The following is a 21,461-nucleotide window of genomic DNA, read 5'->3' on the forward strand; positions in this document are numbered from 1 at the left end:
GCTGGGTGCCTACTGGCACTGGCAGACGGAACGAGACACGGAACGAGAGACGGAGCGAGACACGGAAAGAGAAACAAAACGAGACGGAGCGAGGCAGGAAGGGAGGGAGGGAGGGAGGGGTGAGAGATCTGAGGGAGACGGATGAAGAGTAGGTCGTAGTGGAACGCTTGTTATCGGAAGGAAAAAAGGACAAGAAGGAGGAAGAGGGAGGAAGACAAAAGCGCAGGCCTTTCTTGGCAGAAAGCGAGAATCCTTTCTATTTCCATTTTCCTCGTCTGCTGCCTGCCGCCTGGGTTTGAATGTATAAGACTGATAATCTGAGATGTGATCGCTTAGGCGGAAACTATTGAATGTTCTGTTTCTCCTCCCTCTCTGTGGAGTCTACAGTTTCAATCTGCCTGGGCATCCTGAATGTCTTTCAATTGATATGGTCACTGTTGCCCTACTTTGACCAGAGCCCAATACTATCCTATTCCCTTGATAATGCCCTACTTTGACCAGTGCCTGGTATTTTTCCCACTGAATGATGTCACCAGCCTCATAAACCATCACGGTATCGCCAAAATGTTCATCTGTATTGTTGATTACAAGGGAAGTTGACCCATTTTTACATGTGTTCTTACTTTACAATCATGTGAAAAAGTTAATTACAAACCCTGGAAAGTTGTTTTATTAAACATGGATATATATGTACACACGGATACATTTCAACCACGTACATTGGTAAAGGTAACCCTAGATCACTTTTTGCTTTTAAAAAATTGTGCAATTCAAATAAACAGAAATGCAATTTCCTTACGATGAAAAAGTTTGTACACCACTTTCTGTATGTGGTGGGTCATCCCACCACATTCAGGACAGGAGCATCAAGGCATCTACAGTACAGGCAACTCTTGCCGCAATCAATGTCAAAGTATGTGTGTCAACTGGAAGAACGAGACTGCACAAACTTGGACTATACACTCACCTAAAGGATTATTAGGAACACCTGTTCAATTTCTCATTAATGCAATTATCTAATCAACCAATCACATGGCAGTTGCTTCAATGCATTTTGGGGTGTGGTCCTGGTCAAGACAATCTCCTGAACTCCAAACTGAATGTCAGAATGGGAAAGAAAGGTGATTTAAGCAATTTTGAGTGTGGCATGGTTGTTGGTGCCAGACGGGCCGGTCTGAGTATTTCACAATCTGCTCAGTTACTGGGATTTTCACGCACAACCATTTGTAGGGTTTACAAAGAATGGTGTGAAAAGGGGAAAACATCCAGTATGCGGCAGTCCTGTGGGCGAAAATTCCTTGTGGATGCTAGAGGTCAGAGGAGAATGGGCCGACTGATTCAAGCTGATAGAAGTGCAACTTTGACTGAAATAACCACTTGTTACAACTGAGGTATGCAGCAAAGCATTTGTGAAGCCACAACACGCACAACTTTGAGGCGGATGGGCTACAACAGCAGAAGACCCCACCGGGTACCACTCATCTCGACTACAAATAGGAAAAAGAGGCTACAATTTGCACGAGCTCACCAAAATTGGACAGTTGAAGACTGGAAGAATGTTGCCTGGTCGGATGAGTCTCGATTTCTGTTGAGACATTCAGATGGTAGAGTCAAAATTTGGCGTAAACAGAATGAGAACATGGATCCATCATGCCTTGTTACCACTGTGCAGGCTGGTGGTGTAATGGTGTGGGGGATGTTTTTTGGCACACTTTATGCCCCTTAGTGCCAATTGGGCATTGTTTAAATGCCATGGCCTACCTGAGCATTTTTTCTGACCATGTCCATCCCTTTATGACCACCATGTACCCATCCTCTGATGGCCTACTTCCAGCAGGATAATACACCATGTCACAAAGCTCGAATCATTTCAAATTGGTTTCTTGAACATGACAATGAGTTCACTGTACTGAAATGGCCCCCGCAGTCACCAGATCTCAACCCAATAGAGCATCTTTAGGATGTGGTGGAACGGGAGCTTCGTGCCCTGGATGTGCATCCCACAAATCTCCATCAACTGCAAGATGCTGTCCTATAAATATGGGCCAACATTTCTAAAGAATGCTTTCAGCACCTTGTTGAATCAATGCCATGTAGAATTAAGGCAGTTCTGAAGGCGAAAGGAGTTCAAACACAGTATTAGTATGGTGTTCCTAATAATCCTTTAGGTGAGTGTATGTGAGTTTAGGAAGGAGAAGAAGACTTTGCTCCAAAAAGAAGAACGGAATATAAGTCTTGCAACAGGACAAAGATCCAAAACAGAGCTACAGCAGAATGGCTACAAAAGAAGAAATGGAGGGCTATGGAATGGCCGAGTCAAAGCCCAGATCTCAGTCCTAATGAAATGTGGTGGTGGGACAGTTGAAGCAGTACTGTAAAGAAGAAGGGTAAAACATTCCTGGCTGGGGAAACACGTGGCTGTGAAAAACTGTTTCTGTGTTGGTAGGTATTCTACCAAACGTATAATGTCATATATGAAAAATTCTCCTTATATAGGATCAACTATCGTCACCTCAAGATGTTTTGGCATCAATAATGAAATTGAGTAAATGTGAATGCAAAATTGAAAACAAAAAAATCTATGACTCAAAAATAAGGGGGAGTCGTGTACTTGCATTACAAGTCAATCATTCCTTGAAACATTTTATTAAGTAGTATGATACTTTCTGCAAAACATACGTTTCAAAAGTATTGGCACCCCTACAATCAATATTTTGTGAAACCTCCCCTGTAGGGAATAACAGTACTGAGCCTCTTCCAGTAATGCCTGACAAGGTTGGCACACACTTTTGGACCACGCAGCTCATTTCAAGATCCTTGATAGTGGTAGGTTTGCACTTGTGGACTGCCCTCTTTAATTCAGACCACAGTTTTTCAAATTGGATTCAAGTCCAGAGACTGAGATGGCCTTTGTAATATATTGATTTTGTGGTCCCGCAACAATCTCCCTGGCAGAGGCAACCAGGTTTTTGGGTTGAAATATCCTGGTAGTTAATGGAATTCATTATGCCATCGATCTTAACAAGAGCCCGTGGTACACTAGTAGCAAAACAGCCTCAAAACATCAATGATCCACCATCATATTTTACTGTGGGTGTCGGGGGCTTTTCCTTGTAACCAGTACCCCTTTGTCATCAAACATGCTGTTGACGTGCATAGACAAAAACAATCTTTTGTCTTATCTGACCACAACACAATTCAAGTTGCAGTTCCTATAATACTTGGCAAAGTTCAGACTCTGCAATTTGTGGGTTGGAGTTGCATTAACTTTTGCTCAGTTTCATGAAGTGTGCCAGTACTACTTCAGCTGATTGTATGTACCACCCTTTGGGACAATTTCTCACAATGCTAACATTGATTTGAGCCAAAGTTGAGAGTTCTAAAACTGGCTCTGGAACAAGGCTTCTCCTCTTTGCTTTATCGCACAGACATTTGAAATCGATATTTTCAAAATCCAAATAATACATTTCCAAATAAATACAGTGTTGTTATTTTGTTGTTAGTGTTGCAATTATATATACAAATGTATGTCACACATTAGAATACATTTCAAAATGCATAGAAAATAATGATTATTATAATACTTATTTTAGATGAGTGCATAAATGTCCTCTTTCAATCACGGTGTACATGGTCTACTGTGAATTAGAAATATTTTCCAAAACAAATGAATTCATCAACAAGGTCCTAAATCAATTTTCTGAATTGCCCTAGAGGCCATAACACATCCAATCTGAAAGTTCCAGTCTGTTTCATAAATTCTGTGCAAACAAAGGTGATTACAAAGCTCAGTAAATACCAAAGCAAAACCTAGTGTTAAGTATTCCCGAGCACTAGTAGGGAAACCTGAACAATATGTCAAACTGAAGGGTGATTAATGGTAAACAACAGTTTCCGTGTATAAATAAAGAGAAGAGCATGTAACCCTCTCATACAGAGGGGCCCATCTCACCTTTCTGATACAGTGGAACACACAATGATGAGCCTTAAAGCTCTGGACATAGTGGTAGAAAACATCTTGTGGTTTATCTGTGGAAACAAAGTTCAGACAGGCTCTATTTCTGAAATAATCCATATTCAATCAACATTCAACCTCTTTAGCAGTTCAGTAATGTTTTTTAACAGTTTATCGTTCTAGCCAAATACCTGTATATTCACCAGACATAGATCATTTAAGCCTGAGTAATATAGCATGTATTAATTTTTTTGTATGGACTTTAGAATTTATTCAATGTTTACTTGTGTAATATTTGGCAATCAGACTTTAAAGAATGGTTTTACAAAAGGTGCTGCAGAGTACAATTATGTATCTCCTACAAAATGGAGGGAGCTCAGCTGCATTTGTCCAATCGAAACTCAGTTTGAGTAAGCGTTTAGCGACAAAAAAAAAATGTGTTTCGCAGAATGACTGCGCCCCAAACAGAAGAATCAAAGTTTCGGGGTAATTCCATTGCTGTGGAATGTCCTGTCTCTCTACTGTCAGCACCAGGGCCTGTCTCTCTTGAGTTAACTCCCAGCAATACTACTTGTCTATTGTTGGCGGGGAGCACAATGTTTGGTGTTTAGGGAAGATATCGTCCAGTTCCCTGCTGGTTCACCCCTTCCAGGGCCTGACACAGGAAGTACTGGAGGTGAAAATACATTCTGTTCCCGGTCTGTTGGAGGGAGGGTGGTGTTCATTGCTTCTAGGCTAGCATCGGACACACACACACGCACACACACACACGCACGCTGACCCTATCTTAGGGAACACAGAATGTTGTTATTATGTTGTGAGCAAAACAGATATGACGGTGCACCAGATAAGTGAGATGTTTTATCAACTGTCACAACAGATTGTGTCATCCCTGATTCAATTAAACACATTTGACACACACCGCTTCCCAAATGGCACCCATAGGGCTCTTGTTAAAGGTAGTGCACTATTTTGGGCTCCGGTTAAATATAGTTCACTGCATCGAAAAAGGGTGCGGTTTGGGACGCACCCAGTGATGAGTGCAGGAGTGAAGCTATAAATACTAATTACTTGTATATTATGATCCTGCCACAATCAATCTGCTATCAGTTAACATCTATCACTGGAATTAGCTGTCATATCTTAATTTCACCACTCCACTGCCCGGGATAATGTCAGAGAGGTCCAGGATAATGTCAGAGAGGTCCAGCGGTATAACAGAGGGGTCACCCAACACACCCTGGGTTCAAACATTTAAATTCCATAATGGATTCATATCCATTCATTATAATCCACATAATTATTCACAGGTCTTGTTGCCACAGGGTTACTGTCCTGCTGTGAAATTAAGTTAGGGCGGATGAACCAGACTATTCAATCTCAAGTATGACCTTTTCCTCCCTAAGGTGACTGTTCAGCCAATCAGAACAACCGACTATAGATTAACTTTTCATTCCTGGGAGATTAATCTTACTTTGATAATGTTTGGTGTCTTTTAATTTTTTGGTTGGCCTCGCAAGCTATCCCAGATGGATGGGATCTGCTCCCAGGTGCTCTTTCAGGTGTATGTGTGAGTCTGTCTGTCTGTCTCTGTCTGTCTCTGTCTGTCTGTCTGTTTCTGTGTAAGTGACGTGTGCTGACAAGCATCTCATCCGACGGCCCCAAATCTAATAAACATTTCATTTGGTCACGTATTCAAACACATCATCACCATCATCATCTCACTGTCACATGGCTTAAGGATGGCAGTGTTGCTATGGGAGACCATAGACCTTACCTGAGGTCACTACAAACGGTATCACTACACTCACAGAAAGAAACAGAAAAATAGAGCATCAAAGTGTTTTTCAGCTGTCCTCATATCAGAACCCTTTGAATAACCCCTTTGGGTTCCATATAGAACAGTTTTAGAGATTCTACATGGAACCAAAATCAGTTCTATTTGGAACCAAAAAGGTTTCTCCCATTGGGCGACCAAATAACACTTTGGAATCCCTTTGTTCTAAGAGAGTAGGAACTGAAAGTAATACAGGATATATTGAATTTATATACATTTTAACCTTTGCATGGTTGATATTGAAATGATTGAGCAACCAAATGTCAAGAAAATATTACATTGAGATTCTGCAGTTGAGGCGGTGAGAAGGCGGGAGTGTCAGTATCAAAACATCACAGAGCCATTTTTATATATTTATTTGTTTGCGATCAATAAAGAAAAGCTGATTGAAACCAGTTCTTTGAGCGGGTATCAGAGATGCCACACGATTCAAAGCCACGGTTCACCATGGTGTGACAGCAAGATCTCTTTAGAATCTGATCACATTTCAACTCCGTATCAGACATTTTTGCTGAGGTGATAAACATCTGTGGGTGATGTTGTTAAGTTGAGACATTGTAACCTCAGGCTCTTGGATATGAAAATCAAAACCAAACCTGAATGCTGTCAGTCAGACCGGGTTAATTGTAGGTATCAAAAGTGCTTGAAGGTAAACTCAGCAAAGTGCCATCGCCACTAGCAACACTGCAGATATTATTAAGATGGGCAAGAAGAATATCTATATACATTCTACAGTAACTGGTTTTAAGTTCTAAGGTTTGGGAAAGGCTTTAAACAAAAGGAAGGCTCATCCTGACTTTGTTTGTGCTTGTCTTTCACTGGGATTGAACCTGCAACCTTCAGAACATGCGACCCTCTGCATTTTGTGTATATCCCCAAAGCCCTGGTAAGCCACCGGCCTACTTGGCTGAAACAACGCTCACTGTTGCCCTGGGCAGCCAGGTTTAAAGGCCTGTTTTGACGTTCCAGGGACTCAGAAATGAGGCAAAATTCGACTGGCATCTATCGCAGCATCCCTGCTCCAGTTAGCATGCAGAGTTGTTTCCCTATAGCTTTATGCAAAGAGCCTTGGCTGGCCATGAATACTCTCATGGGGACAATGGCTCCCAGTCAGGGAGTTGAACAGTCCAACGCTTTCTCCTTTACTCTCTGCTGTCTGCTTGATGTGATCTCTCTCTCTCTCTCTCGCTCGCTCTTTCTCTCTTCTCTCTTGATCGGCTCAGTTTTCTACATTTGCTTGTCGCCCCTCAACCCCCCCTACTCTTTTCTTTCCCCTATCTCTCTCATCCCCTCCTCTCTCTCTCTTTCTCTCCTCTTTCATAATCCTGTATCAGAGATTAGATAACAGACGCCTTCAACTCATCTCTCAAACACTAGTCTGTTTTGTTGTAAAGACAGTTGGCTTGATATGACATGGTGGTTGTACAGATAAGCTGTTCGCTGTGCATGTTTGTTGTATAGATAAGTATGTTGTTGCGGTTCTTGTTGTTGTTTATGTTATCTATGGCTAGTGTTTAACTACATCACACAAGGTTGGATGTGTGATGGGCCTGACGATTTGTGAAGTGTTCCAAAATCTTTATGGTCTCAGTGATAAAGGGATTACAATGGTTTTAATTCAAATGGCAAAATGTTCCATATTGTGAACATTGTAAAACAATTCTCAGAAATGAAAGGAATATACTAGTGAGCATTTTAAAGGATACTTCAGGATTTTGGTCACAAGGCCTTTTGTCTTTTTACTGATGTGATTTCAATATGCCATTTAAAAAAAGTTGCTTACTATCTCTAGAGGAAGTGCTATCTAGTAGTAACAAAGTGACTGGAAGTATATGGTATCAATGAAAGACATCAAAATAGACTCCTGGCTATATTTTCATTTAGAAAAAATTGCAGATTTTTTTTTTCCCTTTGACACTATGGAAGTTTTTGTGTTGATCATACAGAAATATGAAAGTCCAATGCGGGGGGGGGGGGGTGAATACTTTTGAAAGCCACTGTAACTGTTTTCATATTTCCCAGTGGACTTGTTTGTTTGCATGAAGCCGAGGCCCAGTTATTGTACTGCCATGGCCCGTCTCCAAACCCCTACTGCACCAATCCCCATCCTAACCCAATCGTCTCAAAACACTATTGCATGCACTTACTCTAAGTGGCTCTGGAGAAGGAACGGCTCCGCTAAACATCTAAATGTGAATATATATAGCCGGCCTGGTCAGGCTGGACAGCCAGGAGAGTGGGGAGAGGCAGCTAGCTGGAGGAGCTGATGGATTTACTGTTGTCTGTGCTGAGACAAGCCTGCTGGCACTTCTTCCTGCTCCTCTCAACAAACACACACACAGAGACAGAGATGCACACGTACACACACACACACACACACACACACACACACACACACACAGCTTGCAAGGTCCTCTCTTAGAAGGTAATTCCGTTGAGGCTATATGGGATCAAGTTCCAGACATAGTCCCTCTCTGCTTCAGTGCCACACACAGTCTTTCAAGTGTGTGTGTGTGTGTGTGTGTGTGTGTGTGTGTGTGTGTGTGTGTGTGTGTGTGTGTCTGTGTACACCGAGGCCCAGGCACCACACAACAAAGCCCCGGCCAGCCAGCGTTAGCGGTGTGTTTACATGGCGTGCCTGCTTGCATTAGGAGCAGATTGTGTGGTTTGTTGCTGCAGGCTGTGAAGCACAGTGGACTGGTTCGGAAACACAGGCCTTAGATCTGTCAGAGAGGCAAAGAGATGGGCGGACATTCATCTGAAAACGCAGCCAGGCACAGACGCAGCCAAACGTACACATGAATAGCTAAAGCTAAGGTTAAACGGATAGTTGGGCCCAATCAACAAAATGACATGTTTATAATTATTCGTATTATGTAAGTGGTCTATGTACACGGTTTAACAGCTATGCCTGTGTTGGTTTGTTTTCCCTGGCATTGTTTCCAATCACTGAAGTTGGGTTATTTCTCATGCATCATGCCCAAATTATCCAAAAGTGTCTCAAATTAAATGTGAAGCTAAGCGAAGTCACCTACATGATTTGAAAATGTTTCAATGTTGGTAGTATGAATGGAATTGGATTTTTACCGCAAATAAACAGACACACACACCTACACAGGCAGAGAGACAAACACACGCCGAGAAGTTTAACATTTTCACTGCTGGACCAAACACTAACCATGTCCAGCTCTTAACGCTGGATACTGTTTCCACAGGTTGCAAACTGACAGCACTGACCAAACAACCATCGGCCATGGCCATCTGAACACTCTGAAGAACATTTCCCATGGGATTCGGGAGTGAGACGTACAGTAGCACATTGTCATACATAAAACAACCACTGCCATTGCCAGACAAGCACACTTTGGCTTCGTCTAGTGATTAGTTAAGTAGCTCCCAGTTCAGTTCCCCAACAGTGTTATTAGGGAACCATACAGTAATAATTAAAGTAAATGCAGTGTGGTTAGTTTGACTGATCAGAAAGGACCATAATTATAATATGTGCAGTTCTTAGTGTTAGCTAATGGCTAACGCGTCAGACGTTGTACTGCGTTCGGTTTCACCATTCCGCAGATTTAAGGCATTTTCTAGATGATGATTATCATTAACAATAATAAAACATGCCGTTATTATTAGCGCGTGGTTAATGGGCTAGTCCGGAACCGGAACCAAAACAGAATTTTCGGGGGGAAGCGCGGAGACACACTGATAGGTGATCTAGCGGTGCAGTGTTGCACCGATGGTTGGGAGGACACGCTGAAACAGGAGCGTCCTATTTAACAGGGTCATATGAAAGACAACACGACCAGCGGCGCGCCACAGGGCCGGCCTCCCAAATGGCCAACCGCTCCCTTGCCAAGTGCACTGCGTTCGGTGGCGGCCCATAGGTCAGACGGTGTGCACTCAGCGGGGAACAGGGCGGCGTTCGGGACGCAGCGGCACGGTCTTATATCTTATCTGCTGGTGGCTGAATGGCTCATTACTGAGTGAGGTTCAACATTAAACATGTCGTTGCTGCTCCTGGTCAGGGAGGAAAGGTTGCTAAAAGCCGGCTATGTTCTCAGCATGTGGTTAGCTAATGAGGAAAGATGCTGCTGTGTTTGGGTGGGGGTGTGTGTGTGTGTGTGTGTTTTTCCCTGTTTATGTGCGTGTGTGCTTCTCAATGTGCATAGGTAAAAGATGACACTTGGTGTAAAATATTTCAGCGTCTCCCCTGAGGTATTTCGGCCGGCGGTGGTGTGTGAGTGGACCGTCCTGGAGCGGGCTTTGACATTCACACTGCGTAATGTATAGGTGCTGTGTTTAGAAACGTTTGGACACAGTACCTTGCACCAGCTCACGTGACTTGACTCCGAAATCTTAGCCTCTTGCACCTCCACATTGAGGCTTTCCATTCATTTTACCCCCCCCCACGCCCCCCTCCATTTCCCCCTTGTTTTCTCCATCTCTCTCTCTCCTCTTTCTCTACCTTCCTTCTCACCCCCCCCCCCATCTGTGTCTGTTTTTCGCCAGTGCTCTTTCTCTCTCTTTCTCTCTCCCTCTCTGTTTTTATCTCTGCTCTCTCTCATATTGCCACTACCACTGAATTTTCACCACCACTGTGGTTCATTTGAGAAGAGTGTCTTATCATTCTAATGATGGCTTTTAATTTGATGAATAGGTGCTTGCAGAATTAGCCTCTTTCTATTGGCTCCATGTGAGCTAGTTACTTCCTGGTGGTTCTGTACTATATATTATGGACTGGTTACTTTCTGGTGGTTCTGTAGTATATATAATAGACTGGTTACTTCCTGGTGGTTCTGTACTATATATAATGGACTGGTTACTTCCTGGTGTGGGCAAATATTGCCACGTCAAGATGTGCCATGCTAATAGACTCCTATCCAAAAAGACTGAGTGCTGTAATAAAATCAAAAGGTGCTTCAACAAAGTATTAGTTTAAGGGTGTGCACACTTATGCAACCAGGTATTTATGAGTTTTTTATTTTTCCCCCTCATAGATTTCAGTTTGTTTTTCAATTGAATTGTTCACGTTATAGGTCACATTAAAGGTGGAAAAAGTTCTGACATGATTTATTTTTGTCTCATTCTTTTACACCACAAGAACCTGGCATTTTAACAGGGGTGTGTAGACTTTTTATATCCGCTGTATATAATGGACTGGTCCATTTCTGGTGGTTCTGTAGTCTATATAATGGACTGGTTACTTCCTGGTGGTTCTGTACTGTATATAATAGAGAATGGCTACTGTTAGCACTACTGTCCCTATAGTTACTGTACTACCTCCATATTCAAAGGCCCAGGCAGTAGTCTGTGGATGACTGACCGCTAAACTAAAAATACCCAGGATGTCTTTCCAGCACGTCCAGAGATGTGCACGTTCGGAGTTGTGCCCGACACCTCGACATCCAATCGATCATGCTGCCATCGTCCATGTCGCTATCAGAAAAGGGCACGAGTTAGTGTAGGAAGCAGACACGGAGATAGAGAGACACACACACACACACACACACACACACCCAGGCACTCACCAACAGTGGTGACTGCAGCCATTGACTGTGTTACACTTCCTGGTATCCCTCAGGCGGTAAGAGCATGCATAAGCTAGCGAATAAAAGCACCCATCCAGACCGAGAAAGACGAGGTAGATAGAGAGACGGTGCGTGCATGTGTGTGAGGAAGTGTCTGAATCTTTCTCTCCTGGTGGATTTCGGCATTAACAATGCTAAATGAAATCACATGGCCCAAATAGGTCACCGTCACAGTTATGATTCATCACATTGAGATGAGTTGGTCCTTAATCTGCTGTTTGCGGCAGACCTGGGCTCTTGGGTCTGAACATACAACATAGCGTTCTAGTAATACAGTACCTGGAATTGTATCGTGACAATATAGGATAGATTATAAGGTAGGCTGCATAAATGACCAACGTCTATACACACACACACAGATTCGGACGGAGTGCCAAGTGTATCCAGTCAATGAAATCTTTCAAGTTGTAGTCTTTATCAACTGTGATGCCTTACTCAGCAGAGACTGATGTAACCTGGCCCACAAAGCCCTTTGAGTCTTATTCCATTGAATTTAGGGTGGCAAGGAAGGACATTGAGGGGGATTGAACAGAGAGAGAGATAGGGAGGTAGAGTAACTATGGTCTTATACATGAACTGGCTAAGACTAACATACAGTATACACACGCGCACACACACACACACACACGCATGATCACACATCCCTCATTTGTCTCCACATAGCCTATATACACCACCTCGTGCATTCAATTTCACTTATCTAACTGGAACACGCCACATACACACACACACACACACACACACACGAACACAAAACTCAAACACACACAGAAATCCCCCCCCCCCCACCCCCGGCACTGCATCCCTTTCATTCCAGCAACAGAACAGAAAGCTTCCTCCCTGTATTTTCCTCCATTTGTAGTCATGCTTCTGGCACTGCTGCAGCCTCACAGCAGCGCACACAGACACACACACACACACACACACACACACACACAGATAGGCTACTGCCTGCTCCGACAGCCGCACCAGACCAGTGTATTAGATGCGTGTTCTCGAACCACAAGATGCCAGTGGACCCTGTCTGTGTGTGAGGGCAGCGCGGACTTATTACGCCGCTATCTCTGGCTATCTGGTTGTATCTGCATGTCACAGAAAGCGTGGTCGTTAATCGAATTAAACGCGACCACACGTCAAAGAGGTTTCGTCATTTGTCTCTCCACCCTCAGCGGTCGCCGCGGCGCGCTTGCGGATTGGCCAGGAAGGGTAAAGACTCGGGGGGGGGAGGGATTGCTACTTGTTGTGATGCTGAAACTGGAACTATTTCGGGAGGAGGGCGACAACAGACAGTGTGCTAGACTAGGATGTGCTCAGCTGCTGCTAAAACACACACACTCTGTGAAAAACATCTGACTATAGCTCTTTCTAATAATAAGCTTCTGTTTCGCGTGTCTTCCTCAACCACAGTGTCCAGCCCTCCTTGGATGGGAAGATTTTACATATTCAGCACTGACACCCTGGGAGAGGAAAAATCGTTGGTTGAATACTTACGCGGCGAGCTCTGTCTTACACACCCAGAGACACACACACACACGTGAACAGACACACACAGCTCAAAACGCATGAATCAGGTTTGAAGAATGACTCGCAACTGGAGAAAAATGTACAGTCACATAAATGGCAAAATCAGCCAGGATACACGGATAGATGGAACCCTGCTTCCCGGATAGCCACACACACACACACACACACACACACACACACACACACACATCCAGATTGGACGAGGAGCGTTGTAAGGGTCTGGAGGAAGCCATGTAGACAGGCAGGCCACTTACATCAGTGACAGACAAATTATGGCTGTATATTGTTATACACAGCCCTGGGGGGGTGGGGGGGGGTGGGGGGGGGCTGCTCGGTTGCTATGGGGGAGAGCAAGGAGGAGGAAGAGAGGGAGATATGAAGAGCGGGAGTGAAGGGGGAGGAAGAGAGAGAATGGGAGGGAGAGGAGGAGCAGTGGGGAAGAGACCAAAGGATATACAGAACGAGAGAGAGAAAAGAGAAGAGAGAAACCAGCGAAGAAAGGGAGGGGGGAATGATTGATGGGGCAGACAGGAAAGAGGGAGGGGTAGTTTAGTTTGTAAGGATCACCATTAGCTATAGGACATCCAGCTACTATTCTTAGGGCCCAAATGATACATAAAGAAATACAGTAGGACAAGGTCTTGGTGACAAAATGTCTAAGTCATGAATAAATGCATACTTGAGTACATATATATATACTATATAGATAGTAATATATCAGCAAACCTCAAAGAAAACCAAACGATTATTTACCCACTATATTCTTCTTCATATTCTTATATGCAGTCAGTTTAGTGTTCATGTGATCTTTAGAAAGAGAGGTGCTATAACAATATTTTACTTACATCTGGTATTTTCTTCAAGCTGAACTTGTTTTCTGCCTGAGCAGGCTAACCTCTTGTGGCAGAGCATTCCGCGATGACAAGGCTCCAAACAGAGCAACACATACAATCTGCTTTGGGTTTGGGTTCAGTGAAGAAACCCATTGTGGCGTGTCTGGTGGGGTCTGTCTGTTTCAACTGTATGCAAATAGGTTACACAAGTGGTTAGGAGATTTTGACATGCCTGTTCCTCAAGAGGACTAGAAGATCAGTAGACAACCTCGCCACCTGTAAATCCAATCATGCATGGTGCTGAGGGTAAGGCGGGGGCTGGCCTTTCTTGACCCAGCAGACCCTTGGCCAGAACCAGTTTTTTATAGGACGGAATGTAGAGAATGAGGGAAAAAACGAATTAGGTGTTTTTGTATCGTCAGAAAGACATTTAAACTCTTATCCACCAGGCGTTATGCGTATTCCTGACAATACTGCAGGGTTAGTTGACCTGGTTCTGGTTGTCTTGTTGTGGTTTTGCAGGATGACTTTTACTGTGCTGTCTCAATGACTTTTACAATGCCGCAGTGCTAAATCCACACACAGACACACACACGCACACACACGCGCACACACACACCACCACTACTACCAACACAGGGTGGTGAATCCACTGTAACAGTCCGGTGGGTTGGTCAGCTGTTAGGGATTACAATGCCCAGTCATTTACAGGCACGACCAACGCCAATGCAGGCGAAGAGAATGAAAGAATGTATTGAACATCAGGGGAGATCTAAGCCAATCCAGCACCAACACACACACACACACACAACCAGACACATGCGCTCACACATCTTTATGCACTGTGACACAGCGTTGTTCTTTGTGGTCTGCATGGCTTTAGCGTCTCACTTTGGTGGACTCATATCTTTTCATTCCTGTCAGTTTCTATCCATCCTTTTCTACAGTAGAGACACCCTTGATCTGCCCAAAGCCTAGAACCCTGATTACCTAATAAGGGCCCAAGATAAATACACAGAAGCCTCATGGTGCAATTACTCACTCTATAGCTTTTTGGTGCAGGTCCACAAATATAAATTACAGCGCACATAGATGAATTAACTGAACTAGGGCCCCTCCGGTGAGTGGGTGGGAGAGTGCGTGCGTTTGTTTTCCATGAACGTGAGGTCCAGGAATGGTCCGGTCACATGACGGCGGTCAGGGCTGAAGGTCAACCTTTTTACATTCCCAGTAAATTACCATCTGACCTGCACCAGTTCCGACCCGGGCGGCTGCCAGACCGGCTGTTAAACAGCCGTCTGGAGGAAAGGTGGGGGGGTGGGGGGGGGGGGGCATGGAGGGAGGGCTGGTTTGGGGGGAGGGAAGGGACAGCGTTCGAGGTCAGCTAACCGCTGCAAATCCGCGGTGTGTATACACACACACACACGCTATCAAACACAACACAGGCACACACAGAGACACACACAAACTCACCACAGCCTTTTAGTGGGCGTCCAATGAGTGATTACCTTTGGGCTGGAGTCATAATTCAGAGTGACCTCAATCTGCCAGAGGAGCGAGCATTCTGATGGATCAGGTCCAGTTTAGGTGGTGGGCTCTTGCATGTCAAACACAGGCTTTTTTTGTGCGTGCGCTAATGCGTGAGCACGTGCGTGTGTGCGCGCAAGCGTCTGTGTCCGCGTGCGCATTTATTTTTGTGTGTGTGTGTGTGTGTGTGTGTGTGTGCGCGCGCGCGTGTAATGCAAAGCCTGGCCTGATAGAGAGGACCAAGGCTATCGCTTGTTGCTACTAAGCTAAACATGGCAGGTATAAAGAAATGATGGACAGGGCATATATACAAACACTGCATCTGAAATACTCCCCCACACACACTATCTAACGCACGCATATGTCACACACAACCATCCACAACCACACACATACACACACACACACACACACATTGGTTTTACTATGAAAGTGAGGACTGGCCACTCAATACCATAAAAAAAAATCCCTAACGTTCATGTAATATATACAACCTACCATGTATGCCTAAACTTAACCATAACATTTTACTCTTCAAGCCTAAACTTAATCCTGACTCCTAAACCTAACCAATTAATGCCTAAACCGACACCATTCCTAATATTGAAATAGAGGCATCCATTCTATAGTGTTAGCATTTGAGAGTAATCCAACATGTTGCATTTGGCTCGTTCAGCTGTGGCTACCCAGTTAAAACAAAACACTTTTCTACAAAGAGAGGACAATTAAGACAGTTCAAGCACTTCTAGCGTTGGCAAATATACTGTTCTTCATAGTCAACAATCAGCAGTAGGCCACCCATCCTTAAGAGCATGAAGAATAGATAAATATGCCATCATTGCTGTGGAGCAGAATGAACGAGTCGTGCGTTCCACCTGCCTCCACATTCAGCAGCATCTTATACACAACACATAATCACCTGCAAATGAAGTGAGTGGGAGGCTGTTCTATTCACATCGGCAAACTCATCTCGGGACAGTGTTTGCACGGCGATCTGGGTGCGTAGATAATTTGCTGCAGTGTATGGAAAGTGTAGGCAATTGCTTGTCTGGCTCATCCTACTGAGAGAGGCCATTGCCAAAAACCTTAGGGTGGATAGCTGCTGGATGAGCATTGGAATAGCATGTATTATTTGGTTTGCCTCTCTAAAGTATGTTTCAAAACACACCAACGGGTTGTCTGCTGAGTTCATGCAAAAGCAGTTCTTCAATAGCAGAGTTTCACTGTGAAATGAAGTGTGTGCCACTTGCATTGGAGGAACATCAACCATCCCCCATTCGATTTTTCCATTATCCCAGTCTGATGTAATATTCAAACTTGGTTTTACACATAGCCCTGATTTTACAAATGAATGTACTTAATATGGATGATTATTAGGCTGACTAAACAAAATGCACTGATGTGTTCAAACTATATAAAATAATACCCTGTTAAGAAACGTGGCACAAATTCACAATGGAAAATCAATGAAATCAAAACATTAGTGAATTATTTCTTCTAACAATATAATTCATGCATTTGAAAATATCTTCATATTCCACGTGAATTAATCCTTGTTTGAGAAGCATTCCCCTTATTGTTCCAGTCCCCACTGGACACTAGGCCCACATGTTCCTGGCTGTGAGTAAATATACCAACATTCTCAAGCGACCATTGACATTGATAAATCCCACCCTCTGCGTGCAAATGTTCAACACCCATGGTTCACGCACAGATCCGCGCGAACGCGGGCTTGAGAAATGACTCCCCTTGTTCTGAATCTTATGGTGACACTTTCGATTTGGCTTTCTGAACATCCCATATCTATCTGGCTGGTAATGCCACAGGGGGAGACAGACAGAAAGAGAGAGACAGAGAGAGTGAACGACAGACAGCGATCCAAACAGTTGGATCCCCTTTTCCCCCTCCATGCCTCTTCCGGTTCCCCCGTCTCCCTGTCTCTCTCCCTGCAGTGGGGATTTCATATTATGTCTGTGCCTGGTAGTACCAGTGATTATGCACCGCTCCTCCGGAAGCGTGTGATCAAAGGTGTGAGAGAAGTGGTCGTGGTGCTGAGAGTGGTATTGGGATTCAGCACGGCGTCCCGGCACTGTGACTTCCCCTGCTGAGGCTGAGCAAACTGGCCTGAGCTCGGGAGAGAACAGGAGCCGTCCTAATGGAGAGACATGGTAGGGAGGAGCAGAAGGAGGCAGGGGAGGGGGGGAGAAGGAGGAGGGCGGAGGCGGGAGGGGGGGGGTGGAAGTGGGTGGGGCTGGTTAGAGGGGAGGATTTGAGGGAGGGGAAGGATTAGACCCCATTCCCCTTCTGGGTGTCCATCTTTCTGTCTCTCACCCCCACCCTCTCGTTCTGTCCGCATGTCTCTCCCTCTCGCTCTCTCTCCCCCTCTCACTCTTTCTCTCTCTCACCCCTTTTCTTTCTCTCCCTCATTGAAATTAGTGAAAACCTTGACATCTGCTTTGTCTCTCTGGGGTGCAGAAACACACACACAGTGCAGGCTAACGTCCTGTTGAGAGAGACCACCACATGACTCCAATGGACAACAGGGCTCTGGCTGAAACACACACACACACACACAGACCTACACACAATGACATTTAACATGACATTCTTATGAACTCTGCATTGTGCCAATGCTTCTTAATAGTGTTCTGCTCTGGCATGATCTGTGTTCCCAGAGCAAATACTAGTCACGCAGTCAGGACCTCACATAATTTATAGCAGTACTACACACACACTCATACACAGAGCATTTGTAGCAGTTCACTCACTGTACTAGTTAGTGGTGATTACAGGAAAAGGGGTGTTATGATGATTTGAACTCAGTTGGGGTATACTTACAGAAAGAGAGAAAGTGTGTGTGTGTGGGGGGGGGGGGGGTGTATGTGTGTGTGCCTTTGTTGAAAAGTTGCCCCTGAATAGACTAAAACATCAGCCCCTCATGTTACCCCTCAACAGACTTGAATATCACCTATCCCCATTTTGAAAAGGAAATGTATTGGCTGGTATTAGGTTTAGAGTTAGTGTTTAGGTTACGGTCGAAAGTTACTCTTGTGTTTAGGGTTAGGCATTACCGGTTAGGATTAGGGTGAGAGTACAGTTTAGCGTTAGGATTAGTCAAAGTAGGATTTTATGTATTATAAGAACTATATAGTGTCACTGACAGAAGGTCCTCAAAACAGTGGTAGAACTCCTTCAATGTTCCTCAACAAGCTGCTTCCTGGTTACTCTATTAAGTGATGCTTAGCTGTCATCAACTGCAGACAGAAAAATACAGACTGTGAGACAACGGAAGAAGGCCACCTGCACCCTTGTTATGGGACTAATCATATTACACTTCCATGTTTTATGCATGGTGTGTGGATGGAGGGAAAGGTTGCTGAAGCTCATTAGCTGTCTGTTTCATTTTCTGTTACAAAATGTATGCGCCGTATTTATGTTAGTCCTGTTCCCCTTATTTCTCTCGTGCTATATGTTTTGGGGCGGTGTCTTTCTTAGTGTACAAACTCAAGAACCACTGCTCTGTTAGCCTGGATGCCAGTCTCTGTCCAGTTGTACCATTCCACTTATACCAACGTTGGCAGGTGAACAGAGCAGGCACTCAGGCTAGGGGCTATCCCTGCTTTTGCCCACTGAGCCGTTCTTCCTCGGTAGACATCTTGCGGTTACAACAAATCCACCTCGCTGTCTTCCTCTCCCTCGCTAGGTCTTTTCCACCGTGCTATCATCCAGAGTGGCTCGGCCCTGTCCAGCTGGGCGGTGAACTACCAGCCAGTGAAGTACACCCGTCTCCTGGCCGAGAAGGTTGGCTGTAATGTCCTGGATACCCTGGACATGGTGGACTGCCTGAGGAAGAAGACCTCCAGGGAGCTGGTGGAACAGGACATCCAGCCGGCGCGCTACCATGTAGCCTTCGGCCCGGTTATAGACGGAGACGTCATCCCGGATGACCCGGAGATCCTTATGGAGCAGGTGGGTGACCGTGCTGTTTCCGTTCCTATTATTTCATTACATTTGTGTATGTAAGTGTGGACTTTATAGAAAAAAGAAGCACACGTAAAACAATTCCGTAACGATAACGGCTGAACGTCAAATGCATTAATAAAGGCTAATGAAAATGTTCCGCTGTAAATATGGCATTGTCAACACATTTTGTTATCTTCACACAGGGCGAATTCCTGAACTATGACATCATGCTGGGGGTCAATCAAGGGGAGGGGCTTCGCTTTGTAGATAATGTGGTTGACTCCGAAGACGGCGTCTCCGGCAACGACTTTGACTTCTCCGTGTCGGACTTTGTTGACAGTCTCTACGGTTACCCAGAGGGCAAGGACACTCTCAGGGAGACCATCAAGTTTATGTACACGGACTGGGCGGACCGCGACAACCCTGAGACCCGCCGCAAGACGCTGGTCGCCCTGTTCACCGACCACCAGTGGGTGGAGCCGTCGGTGGTGACGGCGGACCTCCACGCTCGCTACGGCTCGCCAACCTACTTTTACGCCTTCTACCACCACTGCCAGTCCCTGATGAAGCCGGCCTGGTCGGACGCTGCCCACGGGGACGAGGTTCCCTACGTGTTTGGTATCCCCATGATCGGACCCACTGACCTCTTTCCCTGTAACTTCTCCAAGAATGACATCATGCTCAGCGCTGTGGTGATGACATACTGGACCAACTTCGCCAAAACCGGGTAAGGTGGTCCTGTAACAAGACTATCCAAACCTTAACCCACAAGCTCCAGAGGCCTGCTGGTTTTCTCTTCTAGCTGATTATTAATTGCTTGGTCTAGATCAATACCTGATTATAAAACAAAAAAAGGCTGTGGAACTTTGTGGTTCGGGTTTGTATTCAAGAGCTATAAGTGGCCTTTAATTCTATAGGTCTACATCTCTAACCTAAAGATTGAATGGTTAATAGATTGCATTTAAGACCATGCAGGCTGTCAGCCAGTCTGGGGGGTATATCAAGCTGCCTCATGCTACGGAAATAGCGTATAAGTAGATGGCTTTAATAGGACTGACTTAGAGAACGACGTGAAGCTGACAGAGGTGGTCTAAGGCCAGGTGCTTTTCAGCTGATAGATTCAACACAGGTGCTCATGGTAGGGTCAACTTGGGACTCCCACTGAACAACTTGGGACTACTTCAGACATACTGAAGCCAAACGTTCAAAGAACAGTGTGTGTGTGTGTGTGTGTGTCTTCGAGTGTGAGGAACACGTGCCCACCCCCTGCCCGCCTCTCCGTCCATGTGCGTTCCCGGCTCCATGCCTGCGGCCGTCTTAGGTTGTGAAACACCGCATTCTTTCACTACAGTCGAGCTCCAGAATACGATTGGCACGGCATCTCTCCCTCCCAGCCGCAGCGCACACACCTAGCTGTATCACAGTCTGGCCCGAGGCAGTATTGATCTTCAGCCCGTCTCTTCTCATTCAGTCGATCAGCCCCGCCCCCTGTGGCTCGCTGTCCGCACACAGAAGCACAAAAAACACACCCTCACGAAACACAAAGCGACTCGATTCTGATGACTCCTACTGGTAATCAGTTGTAACAACCCAAATGTAATTTGACAGTGGCGTTACCAGAGCGATATGGATCCTGAAGAACCGTGGCCCAGACAGGCTGTTATCATCCAATCTACTTCCTGGTATTTACCCGTCTGCTCTCTGCTCTCTCTCTGTCAACTGCCATCTCAATCACCTTCCAGCTAAAGTCTGTGGCGATATATGTGTGGATGGGTGAGTGTGTGTGTTTTGGGGGTGGGGGGTGTGTGTGTGTGTTTGTGTGACGGCACGGCCCGCGGGCCATGGTAGTCTCTGTGAGGAGGTTCTGAACTGGCTAATAGCGGCAGAATATTCCAGATGGCTTGATATCTGCTGCTCCGAAAGATCCATCGCCGATCCCCCTCATACTACACAGCTGTCGCCGCTCTCTCATAACCAGGTACATGCAAAGGTAAGGCTCAACCTGTGCAGAGCACATGCCCCTTTGCTGTATAGTTCCCTGCCCGGCTGGCATGTGACCGTCTGTCTCTGTGACATGTGTCACTCACACTGACGTCCACGAGTCACCTGGCTTTGTTCCGCGCATCACTCAGTCCTGCGCGTCCTCTCGTCCATGTGAGACGACAGCTCCACTCATTTGTGTTCAGTTTCAGCGCACGCCTCGGAAGGTCTGTGAACGCAGTACTTCTCGA

General features: G+C 45.3%; 1 protein-coding gene across 4 annotated transcripts in view; it reads left to right on the forward strand.

Moving 5' to 3' along the window:
- Positions 1 to 21,461, forward strand: part of nlgn3a (neuroligin 3a) — a 143,338-nt gene that overhangs the window by 102,002 nt on the left and 19,875 nt on the right. For all 4 annotated transcript variants that reach the window (XM_010896481.5, XM_010896490.5, XM_010896499.5 and 1 more), the window contains 2 exons: positions 18,971 to 19,236; positions 19,434 to 19,957. In XM_010896481.5, coding sequence (XP_010894783.2) covers positions 18,971 to 19,236; positions 19,434 to 19,957 — 790 coding nt within the window. The remainder of the gene's footprint in view (positions 1 to 18,970; positions 19,237 to 19,433; positions 19,958 to 21,461) is intronic.

Source organism: Esox lucius, chromosome 4 (assembly GCF_011004845.1).
Source record: "Esox lucius isolate fEsoLuc1 chromosome 4, fEsoLuc1.pri, whole genome shotgun sequence".
NCBI lineage: Eukaryota > Metazoa > Chordata > Actinopteri > Esociformes > Esocidae > Esox > Esox lucius.